Source organism: Tinamus guttatus, unplaced genomic scaffold (genome assembly GCF_059628265.1).
Source record: "Tinamus guttatus ecotype Peru unplaced genomic scaffold, ASM5962826v1 Tinamus_guttatus_pri_ptg000247l, whole genome shotgun sequence".
NCBI lineage: Eukaryota > Metazoa > Chordata > Aves > Tinamiformes > Tinamidae > Tinamus > Tinamus guttatus.
The window spans coordinates 3358053-3370429 of NW_028288781.1; the positions used below are offsets into that span (position 1 = coordinate 3358053).

The 12377-nt window shown below is 41.8% G+C and overlaps 1 protein-coding gene across 3 annotated transcripts in view; it reads right to left on the minus strand.

Annotated features, from left to right (window-relative positions):
• Positions 1-12377, minus strand: part of INPP4B (inositol polyphosphate-4-phosphatase type II B) — a 233931-nt gene that overhangs the window by 136520 nt on the left and 85034 nt on the right. For all 3 annotated transcript variants that reach the window (XM_088526537.1, XM_088526538.1, XM_088526535.1), the window contains exons 6-7: positions 9989-10107; positions 7517-7633 (exon numbers count right to left, since the gene is read on the minus strand). In XM_088526537.1, coding sequence (XP_088382663.1) covers positions 7517-7633; positions 9989-10107 — 236 coding nt within the window. The remainder of the gene's footprint in view (positions 1-7516; positions 7634-9988; positions 10108-12377) is intronic.

A 12377-nucleotide genomic window follows, 5' to 3' on the forward strand; every position in this document is an offset into this window, starting at 1 on the left:
GGCCGCTGATCCACAGTCACAAACAGGTTCGGGTGCTGTATCGCTGGCTCTGTGCGTACTGCACTGTACCTGGGCTGCGCATCCACTGCTGAACCGCATTTTCTTATGGCTGCTTCCCGTTCATTTTACCTGGGCTACTTCACAAGACGTTATTCCAGCCTGTCTTTTCAAGTAAGCTTTAGAAGCTTTAAGGTTTTTATTACTTTAGGAAGCAAGCTAGCACCCCTTCTCGCCTGCCCACAGTTTTAATTATGCATTTCAGGGACAGGATGACTGGAAAACAGCACTAGGGAGGCAAAGCCTTGCCCACAGCTAGGTAACATGTTAGTGCCTTTACCTGGCTATTTTTGGAAGCTTTTCTCCCAGACAAATGTTACCCCAAGGAAAACAGTCAGCGTGTGCCAGTGACTCCATTGCAATGCTCCTGCCAGGAATAAATTCAAGGTAATGGCAGCCAGTCCACACCCCAGTGAGAGACGTTCTCTCCTAAAGCACAGACAGTCACCACAGGGCAGCTGCTGCCCAGCAAGATGCGGTAGCTGCTCTGCATGCTGAAGCCGTGGCTCCACTTGCTGATGCTTTATCAGATTTACTGCTGGGCAGACTTGTTGTTCCCTTCTCCCGCTCCCTCAGACGATGGGCAAGATAGCCACTACTAGAGAACTCAACAAACTAATTTTTATTTTCCCTACAGTCTGTGTGTGTCCCTTCTTCTTCCCTCTCCGTGCTTTATAAACTTCTCTACAAACTGCACATGATTTATTGAACACCTGCAGGTTCGAAAGTGGAAAGATTTGTTTCCACTTCTGTTCACCATGGGTTGTGTGATCACAACAAAACAAGGTACATGGAAACCAAAAGCTCACGCTTCTGGCATGAACAAAGTCAAGCATGGCAAATTCCAGCCTGATGGGAATTTCCTTTAGAGTGCAATACATAGTGATTGCATAGGGAGGCTTTGCTTACTGTAAAATGCAATGTGCATTAGCATTCCTAGACAGTTACCTCAGTTGTCATTTTTATTCATCAAGTATTTAGAACACAGTACAAAACACTTGTTGACTCAGAGCAATTTACCATATTCTTCTGCCAAAAAAAATCACTGTGAAGCAAGAAAATAAGACCTCGTGTTATATCCAACACACGATTCTTTCTTGAATTTTAAACAGAAAGGTTAGCACAAAATTTCATATGCAAAACGTTTACTGTACCAAATGTCTTCATAGCTCTGAGGAATTGTAAATAATATTTGAGACACACAGGGTAAGGGGAGGAAAATCTGCTCTAAGAGATTGAATTTGCCCTGTCTTTGAACTCCCAGACTACACACACCAAAACTTCAAAAGACAAAGCTCTGCTTCCTGACCGTTTTCAATGATCTGCTTTCATAATACTAAAGCTAGAGCCAACTTAACTGCTGTTCCCCATTCCTTTATTTTCATCATTTTGGCTCTTTTCACATCTAGATAGATCTAATTACACAGAAATGCTTCTGCTACTGAAGGACTAGATTTTAAATATATCGTCCCACAAATATAGGGGTGAAATAAAAGGTAAGTGCCTTGTTTATAAAGGCAAATGGAAAAAAATAAAATGGAGAAAAATAAAATAGTAGTTTAAACAGTAATTTGACTTCTCAACATAGAAAAATGACAACCATAAATACCAAAGAAAAAAATAGGAGATAGTATTGAAGAAAACCATTAAATTATTTCCATTAGTCCTGAACTTGACTTTGGGAAAAATGCAAATGCTTAGGTAGATGCTACACTGTGCTGCTATAAGGATTTTTGTTTTCGCATTTAACTGAATTGAGTGTTATTTCTACTTAGCATATGATTTCGATTACAAGTAAAGAAGGCAGCAAGAAATTTTTCCCTGTACAATGCCCTGTAATAGAAACAGGATTCCAAAGCCATATTTGAAACCCAAAGAGCTTGTGGAGTGATTTTCCAAGGAGTTCAGTACACACCTTTCAAGTGAGCAATGCTTCTGCAGCAACAAGATCTCCAGGTAAACTTATTACCAAAAGTAAGCCCAAAAAGAAAAAAGTGGAGTTCTATGAAAGGAAAGAGTTTTTTCCTTTGACTTTTTTTTTTTTTTTTTTTTTAATTTATTTTCCTTTCACTTTGCCCCTTTGCCCCGCAGAGGGGCATCAGCCAAGTCCTTACCCAGAACTCCCCTTTCGGCAGCCCCATCACCCCAAACTGGTGATGGGGGAAACCCCACACCACAGTCTTCCTCCTCTACTCTCAGAGTTAGAGCAAACACACCAGCTTGCTGCAACAGACAGAAAAAGCATCCAAGCCTAGAAGCTGGACAGTGCTATAAAGGTTAAAATAATCATGACTGTTACAAACATCCTTAGATGGCTAAAATAAAATAAAACCTACAAACAAAGTTTATTGCTTACTATTTGTTTCCCTCATTTTAAAATAATTTAAGACATCCTCTCATATTTTTACAATATAATTTTACAACAGTTTTCCAGAGAGCTGGGTCTTAGAGAACACTTTTGCCTGATGTGAGGCAGCAACTAAATTTGATTGACAGAGCCAGTATTAAAAAAAGAAGAAGAAAAATTACAGAAGACAGCAGATCACAAGTATCCGTGAACACACAGGGATGAGGAAGAGTTTGTCCTCCCCACACTAGGAAGAGATAGAAAAAGGCAGAAAAATGAGGAAGGAAGGGGGATGCTTTCAGAGAGACGGATTTTTGCAAAGCCAAATCCTCCCATTGAATTTTTAAGGTGCAAAAAGCAGTCAGTCTACACAAGGAGTGTAGAGTTAAACGTACCTGTAACTCTCCTGCTCTTGACACTTATCCCTGATTCTCCTACAGATTCACTAGAACATGGCAAACCATTTTTATACAATCAGACACTTCAAAGAAAGACTTTACTTCAGCCTAAAGTCAAATGAAACTTAGTAGCTTGAATTTCCCTTTATGTATTCAGATTTTTTTTCGTATCTCCAATATCAGCATTTGCAAAGAATATATATTCTGAAGCAAAGCAAAAACTCTGAATGTATTGCCTACATATATTTATGAAAGGAATACTAAATTGCTTTGAAATGTGAAAATCCGAAGTATTATTGCAAGCATTTCTATGGACAGGGCAGGGTTCTTTAGTAAAAAGAACAAGATATTAAGTGTCTAGTTTAAGGCAATAGTTCTCTACAATTGCTGCAGAGAAATACATAAGAAAGGAAGGACACATGCACATTTAGAGGTATAATGTTGAAAATATTCCATAAAGAATTGGTTTTTCAAAAATGTGCTTTATCTGCCATAAAATTACAGGGGAAATCTTTTAAGTCTTTCACAAATCATTGGGGAAAAAAAACATGTTTTCCTTTGAATAAAGGCCAATCTCAACAGAACTTCAACCTCAAAAAAAAAAAAAAAAAAAAAAAAAATCAAAACCCTGTGAAGTCTTGCCACGTCAAACCCTGCCAAAGGGCACAGCAGTCCTGCGCTAGGGAGCAGTGGCCTCCCAGGAGCACCAGACACTGTCCCTGCAGCAGGGCCTTCAAAAGGGGCTTCCTGAAATGCCTCCTTCAGGAGAGGGGCTCTCCCTGTCCACTCACCCCAATGCAGGTCAGTTTTAATGCAATACCAAGAAACTGAGTGGCACCAGATTCAGACCAATTTTTTTGCATTTTTACTCATCAGGTCTGAGTTTAATAGAACATTGAAACCTGAAGCGTTAAAAAAAAAAAACCTTGTGAAGCCTAAATATTCTAGACATCACTTGACAGTGCACATTCCCATATCCAGAGCTCCATTTCAAACCATTTTAAGTGTGATATGGATAAACAAATTGATCTGATTTTGAGCTCGGTTAAGAGCAGAATATTGGCACTACGCGAGGCCAGAGCAGAGAGCAGACTGCGCAGTGTCTCCGTTACCTGGCACATACCCCAGCTCTCCTTGCTTTTGGCAGCTCCTCTCAGGACAGCTGCCTGCGTACTGAACGCCACCCGCGAATGCCAGGGGTGTATGAAGCCCAAGGAGATCTTATTTACCTGCTGGCATTTAAGCCAGAAAATCAATCATGACGTCCATAATCCCAGTGTCCACAACATTCCTGCTTTGGAAGCTTACTCCCAGGCTACCTGGTTTCCATCTCTTCCTCCAGGGAAGAGGGATCTGCCAAGGGGCTCCGCAGAGCCGGTCCCCAGCGGCCGGCACAGGGGCTCCCGTCCCGCACTGCCAGCTCTGCCGCGTGTGCAGGGGAAGCCACAGGTCACACCACAACATCCCACATCACTCAGCTTGCGCTGAGGCCTCGCTGCATTAAACAAAACCAAACCCCATCGCACCGTACTAGAAGCTTTTCAAGCCCACTTTACAGCTGGGAAAGTCTGTAAAGCAACAAGTTAATCTCTGGGTTTAACTGCAATGAACATACATTATGAGCTTCTAATTCTGATTGTCTTGCACAACAATTTCAAGAGCAGGTGCAGCCTAACCACTACAACAAAATTCAACTATCAAACCTTAAAAGACCTTAAAGACTCAAGTCACTGCAACATAAAACAGACTCGCTTATGGCTATATACGAAGAAAACCTTTGTGATGTCGAAACAGATGTCACAGCACATCTCTCAGAGCATGCTGTTATCTACTGTCCTACTGCACGCACAGCTTCACTGGTTACATTTAAGTATCACTCTACTAACACATGGTATTAACTTCCTTCCTTCAACTATATCCAAGTGAAGTAAAAACTGCACGGTCTCTAATAAGACTTCCATTTGCATAAAAATCTGCAATGGCTAAAAAAAATAAGAAATAAAAAATAAATAAATCCTAACCCAGGCAGACTAGCCAGAGCCACAAACACTGGGCTTCACTATATTTCAAAAGCCTCAATTAAAGAAAACCTGACACAGCCAGTATATAATTAGGAGGAGCCTAAGCCAGACATGCATAAAAGAAAGAGTGCAGCCAGAAACTTCATTGTTTTAAGTACAGTGAAAGTGATACCAGATGCACAGTACTTAAATGCAATTAAACTGCACTTCTTACAGAAGTGTGAGTTAAATGACAGGTAAGACCAAACGCTCTGCTTTCTCATACAGGAAAACAGGCATCACAAGGTTATTTTGAAATCTGTTTTCGAGCAGCAATGCAAACAGCCCCTCAGCAGCGCAAGAACCACCGGGACGGCCCCTCTCTGGGGAGCACCCCCTGGACTGGAGGGCAGCGACTCGCGTGAGCAGGCTGAGCAGCGCCCAGGGCCCTACGCTAAAAGTCTCCAGGGTCTCCAGGGGAGGCCTCGTTCCCCCATATGGGGAGCAGCAGGTTTAGGCAATAGGAAAGCAAATGCACCACCCTGTGATCTATCTCCTCTACTCTGATCCTTTCCTTATGATCCTCTAATTTGTGGCAGCAAAAGCCTACTCAGAGCTTAATTAATGCACAGAATTCACCTCATTTAATTACAGGAGAAATAAGAACAGAGTAACTAGGCATATATTTGAATTGCAGCACAACAAGGGATTTTGGCTAATTTAAACTGGTACATGAAGCACTGGCAGCAGCATAACCCTGGCCTTGGGGGAATTCACCCACCGCAGCCTCTTGCCCAACTTCTGCAAAGTTTTTGGCAGTCTGGCCCGAGGTCTGGCTGCCCCAAAGGCTGTGGGACTCAGACTCAGAGGAAGGCTGAGGTTGGAGGGGACCTCTAGAGATCACCTAGTCCAACCCCCCTGCTCCAGCAGGGACACCCAGAGCATGTGGTGGCATCCGGCCAGGTTTGGAAAATCTCCAGAGCAGGAGACTCCACAATCTCTCTGGGCAGCCTGTTCCAGGGCTCTGTCACCCTCACAGGAAAGAAGTTCTTCCTCACATGGAGGTGGAACTTCCTGTCTTTTAATTTATACCCATTACCCCTGTCACTGGCCACCCCCGAGAAGAGTTTGGCCCCACCTTCTTTACATTCTCCCCTCAGGTATTTGTACATATTGATCAAATTCCTTCTCCATCTTCTCTTTGCACTGAGAAATAACTAGGATCACTTGGTTCTAACACTGAAGAGTAACAATACAAATATTTTCCCATATTTACAAACAAATATGTCACAGATGAGGAAAAAAGATAGATAAATACAGCTGAAAACTCTGTGGGAGCTACGTGCAGGTCAAGCGCAGCCCTACGTACTCGAGCTGCTGATACATCTGGCCGGTCAGGAGCTTAACTTCAAACCTATGTGATAGAAACAGGCTCAAAATGGCTCTCTTAAGTATGTGTGTACCTATATTTACACACACACACACATATAAATATAGGTACACACACATTTCAAGGGTGTTCATGTGCACAAATCCTGGGCTCTGTCATTATAACCTCTTATTTTACTAAATTACTGGCTATTCTAAGATTAAACAGGAAGATTTCTTGGTGCATAAAATGAAAGAAATCCACATTCTACATGTCAGTCATTCCACTTAATTCCCATTAAACACACCGTGGGAGCCAAAGGTCCAATCAGTTTGCTCAGAAAAGCTCAAAATTTAAACAAGCCGACATCGACTATTTACCACCTTGGGGGGGAAAAAAGGCAAGATTAGAAGCCCTTCTAAACACCTCAACAGCCTCAAGTTCAATGTCATACAATTAATTTCCTATGGATAATGAATGCATATAGTTAGCACAACACATCTTACAACCCTTGATCATATTGGGGGCCAGGTACAGACACATAAAGCGCAAAACAGATAACTAAATGCAGGCAACAAACGGTATTTTGGATGGCTGAGGAACACCTATAAGCCAGACTCCTGCTGCCACAGAAGAAAAACGCAGCTCTCAGGTCCTGGCCTATCTTCCAGCTCTGTAAGGCTTCGATCACCTGCTGCACACAGAGCAGCACTCAAGGCCTCCGTTCAGAAGGCATGAATCACACACCAAAAGTCCCACTGACCTCCATATACCATCTCATGAGTAACTATTTCTCAGCAAAAGCAGCTGACAGTGCAACCCCAAACATATAATTGGGGGGAACCCCAAATTATTTGCCTTTAATAATCATACAGAAGATCTTTGACCCTTGCACACCAAAAACAGCAGCAGCCATAGGAGCGTTACAGGTACCACCACAGATTAACACAAAATACAACTGCCACTCTCAAGCATTAAGTAACAGGTTTTGTCATCATTGTGACTTTGCCATAAGTGAAGTATGATCAGTAACACATTCCTTGAAAGCAATTCACAGCATTACCATCTCATTCTATTCCATATGTTGTCTGCCATAAAAAGCACACAATAGTAACCTTTTATTTGCCTAAAGTATCTGTACTGAATCACGTATATCAATTAAACAATAGCACATAGGTAATTTTTTTGAATAAACCAGCAAAGTACATTTTAAGTACAAAAGAAAATCTACGTTACATAACCCTCTTTCCCCAATTGGCGAACCTGCCACAGAAAGCTAAAGAACAACACTGAGAAGCTTAATCCTCAATATAACTGTATGCAAGTAGTGAGGCAAATCACTTACCGTGTCTTGAGATTTATCTTTGACATCGTAGACTGTCAGTTTGATTTTCGTCTCCTCATAGACGGGGTATTCAGGTGGGAACGTCACACCGGTCAGGAAGAGCGGGTCTCTTGTTCCCTGTGCCCCACGAGCAAACATTCAGTAAGGCAGCAGGCGGGCAACGCGCAGCATGCACAACGCCGCACGCGCTGACCGAGGCACCGACACAAACCAGGGGCTTTGCAAACTAGCCTAGTTTGCTACAGCAAGCACACATGAAGAGTTAACACAGAAACAAAACTGAGAAGCTCTAAAACCTAAACTCATTAAACAGAGTCTAGCAAAACTCAGCCAAGAGGTAACAGTATCTGGAAGAGTGCACTGTAAAAAGCAATGCCCTTCATTCCCATCATATTTCCTTTCTAGGGGTATGTTAAGTTTCACTTTAAGTGAACGCTTGGTTTATGTAAAAAAAGATGTGAAGCCTCAGTTCATTAAGTCACAATAAAAACCCATTTAGAATTACTATGGTGTGTGGTAAAAGCACAAATGGACATATACATACACACTCCAATGTGTGCAGAGAGGTATTTTTATATGCACACTCACACATGTGCACACACTTACGTATCAATACATCTGAGCATCTTTCTTACAATTAACTTAGTATTTCAACCAGTAAATTCTACAGTAAATTAAGCCAAACCGACACCACTATTTTGACAGTTTTCATCAGCTGGTATGTGTTCAGCTCCAGTTATAATCCAAGCTGAGTAGACTGGTACCAGCAGTATAGTTCATGGTAGACAGGTCAAGCTATATAAACTCCCTTAATTACATTTAGGGAGTGACTGACTTTAGGAATTATAATTCCATTCTTAAAGCAATAATGCAGTGGTGTAGGACAATAACATCCTTGGCTTTGTAAAGTAATAACCATCTTTGTAATAGTACATTTTTGCATATGCATTTAGATATAGAGAAGCAACAACATTTTAAGAAGATTTTTATGTGTACATTATAGATACAGAAACATTTAAATCAACTATTTAAAATATTCTTAAAATATCCTCATGTTTAATTTAACTAAAAAGTTGGCAAAGATTAGTGGGCCAGTATCCTTAGCTTTTCTGCTAAACAAAGGCTTTCACATGATGATTACAGCTTCCACTTGATGAAAATACTACCAATAGAACTAGAGGAAATGGCTGCAAGCACCAAAAGTTCCACAGGAACTTATGGAAAAGTTTCTTGACAGTGATGGAGCACTGTAACAGGTTGCCGAGAGAGGTTGTGGACTTTCTTTCTCTGGAGATCTTCAAAACCCACTTGGACCGAATCCTGTGCCACGTGCTCTGGGTGACCCTGCATGTGCAGGGGGTGGTTGGACTTAGTCTCTAAAGGTCCCTTCCACCTTTAAGGATTCTATAATTGTATGAAAATTACTTTTCTCTCTGTTCCCTCCCTCCACAAAAAGCTGGACTGAGGAAGCCAAGAACTCAAGCACATCAAATTCAGGAATTGATTCATATATAGAACATGGCATTAGAAATATCTGTTTACTTCTGTTTGTACTTCTGCACTACCTTGTTCCAGACAGTCTGAAATGAAACACCCTCATCAGATATAAGCTATTTGAATTAAGCAGTTTCAGGATGGTTAATGGCTGAAACCACAACAGTTTAATTAGCAGTCAGCTGAAACTAAGATCACACAAGGAGCTCATGAAATACTCTTCTTGTGCTGAACAGCTAAAACAAACCTTAGATAAAGTAAATTAGGATGAGTATTTGCAGTAGGACTCCTCTGTTGTTAATTAATCCCTCCAATAAGACGACCAAAGTCACACCTACGTTGTCTGCTCAGATTAAATAGTTTTCTTCGTAAATAAATTTTGTCCCATTTCTGACATAAATGTTTATTGGAGAAAGCAAGGACTAGTAAAGCAGCCTCAAAAAACTTTTTCCTATAAAACACAATTCACAAATAAATTTATATGTCACAATTATTTCATAAACACATGCTTTTTCTAATTAAAAAAGCAGGCTAATGTTTTTCTAGTCGCAAAAATGCCAGCCTTCTAATGGAAAAAAAAAAGAACAAAAAAACAGAAAGAATAACTTAAAAAAGCAACTATGCTCTTCTACAATTTAAAATATTTTTCCAAAATCTCTGCACTCTTCATTTTACAAAGCCCTGTTCTTCCATGAAAACTACTGTTCTGTGTTTCATTCTAAGCCCATGTCTAAGGGACTATTCTCTATGTTTCTTGGTTGGAAAAAACAGATCTTTCATGAAGGGGCATGTTCAAATCTAGCTGTTTATGCTGGTTAAAAGCCAAGAACCACAGAACTCTCTCAGGTATGCTTTGCTAACAGCCAGCGTGCCTGCCTTACTAAAGGTTAGGCACTAACTTGCTTTATTTCTTATTCATTTTCTAGAGAAAAAATAAGCAATTTACTAACCAGCGTGTTAATTGAAAGAGCCACTCACCTCCACGATTTCAGTGCTCGAATATCTCGTCAGAACGTGCTCGGCTGGATGCACCACTGAGACTTGTATAAATGTACTCAGCTTCCGATCACGGGTAGCAGCCACTAGATCCTTGCATGCTGGAGAGAGTACAAAAGAAAAAATAAAATGCTAAAAAGACAACTTTGGAAAAAACTGCCCCAGGCACGGGACAAAGCAAGCGCCGCTGCAGCTCCAGATGAAGCCTCTGGAGACAAGCCGATTTAACAGAGGAAGTCCCTTGGAAGTAACTTACAGAAATAGGAAGTCACATGCTGCACAACTGCACCGAGATTTCGTCTCCACTCAACATACTCACAGCTTCTGCAAAGCTCCTGCCAGCAGCTCATCAGCTCCCGTGCGCGGATGCGCGCGCACTACCCATGCTGCCGAGTGAGTAACTTTACATAAGCTCTCATTTAATTCGCCACATCTCTCTTGGCAGCCTAACTTGGGCACCCCTTCACAGCACCAGGCTGTTTTTGAAGGCCATCTAAGCCAGCCAAAAGCCATTATTTATCTTGTTGAGTACATTCTTGTATGTATTCATATAAACCACTCTGCAGAGAGGAGCTGGACTCATGAGACGTGTTGGCTCAAGGACATGCTGGGTGGCTTATGCTTTTAAGGGACATGCTGCAGCAAATACTGCAAAGGGGGTCTACCCAGGGCTTTCTGCAGTGCACGCAATCACACCGGGATTCTTGAGAGAGGAAAGGAGAGAAGCCTCTGGCATTGGGGAGGCTCATAGCCCAGAAAGAGCTGAGCAGGGAGCACTCACTCTGAGGAACCCCTGCCAACAGTGGGCTCACTTGGGTGCAGCTGACCTTTCCCATTTTCAAGGTGGGCCAGGTTACCCCGCCATGAGCAAACACAGCCCTGAGGAGAGGCCAAGGCCAGGAAGCCTCCGGGGTGCAGGTGAAAGGGCAACGCAGCTTCCTTCGCACTACGCTGCTTTGGGCTCCCACGTGCTGCTTGGGGGCTGCACAAAAGGACAACTGCGTGAAGCTTGGCTGCTGCTCCCCCAGAACAGCCAGGAGAACAAGGAAACTCTTAAGGAATATTTTTCTGCTTAAGCCTAGACTGTCAACGAAGACAGCCTGAAACTGATGCAACCAAAATCCAGTGCTAAAAGCAGGAAAACAACCACTACCTGTGCAGGTGGAGTCCCTGTGAACAGCTGACATGACAGTACCCAACCTGAACACCAAGTTACCAACAATTCTTGGTTTCTAAAGCTCACCACATCATTGAAATTAAATATCAGGACTACTTGATACAACCTTGATGGAAAAGCCATTGCTTTTCCACCTTATGTCCTGCAATTCTCTTTTTAGCATATCTCACTGGCACACTAGAAGATGCTCTTCTACAGGGATGCCAAGAGCTCCTGGTCCTCATCAGTACAAGCTGCAACTCTGGCAGAAAATACTCCAGGTTTTCAACCCTGCCCCCAAGTCAGCCTAACCACAGACAACTGTATGAACCACTAAAGAGGAGAAAAGACCAGAAAATGGGGGAAAGAAAAATCACTCAAACAGTAGTTTGATTTGATTTCATTGCAAGAGTTCTCTAATAGATTGACCGGATATGACCAATCAAGAACCCAGATTTTTATCCCATTAATAAAACATTTAACAGGAAAAAGATACCAATAAGGGGCCAACACCTTAGTGATGCCTGAGCTCAGAAAAATATTCATGTGTGCAGTGGTAGGGAAATCCACCCATTTAAATCATACTCCTGCAAAAAGGAAGCCCAGCAACATGATCTCAAATTTCACCTGGTAGAGTTGACATGAAAATAATTCACACACATCTCACCAGTAGGGAGTAGCAGCACAAAATATTTCTTGGAGCTTCTGGGGCAAAACAACAAATAAATTAAGATGAAACATTCATCTAGTTAGATTCAAGCTACTTGTCACTTGATCGTGACTTTCAGCTACCGCTTTCCACAACTACCCAGGTTTCAGCAAGAGGCTATTCAATAACATTGTCACTGACAGGAGACAAGGTCTGGAGTGACACAGTATTTGTCGGTTTGGGCTACAGTGCAACACTTGCCTTAAATACACACTGATCAAAGTGTTAAACAAAGCCTAAGGTTTATTATTATTAGTAGTATTTACAATAGCAAATAATAGGAGAAGTTTGATACATCCTGCTCCCTGAATGGAAAGTTCCACAGTCCAACACCACATACTGCTGTTTGAACTATTGTACCAAAAATATCTCTGAAAGTCTTATGCCTTGACAAAAGGAACAGCCAGCTTTCTTCACAACGAAATATTGCAGAGCTATGAAATTGAGACACAAGCTATATCTGTATACAGATATATAACAGATGTATAAATACATCTGTTTAGCAT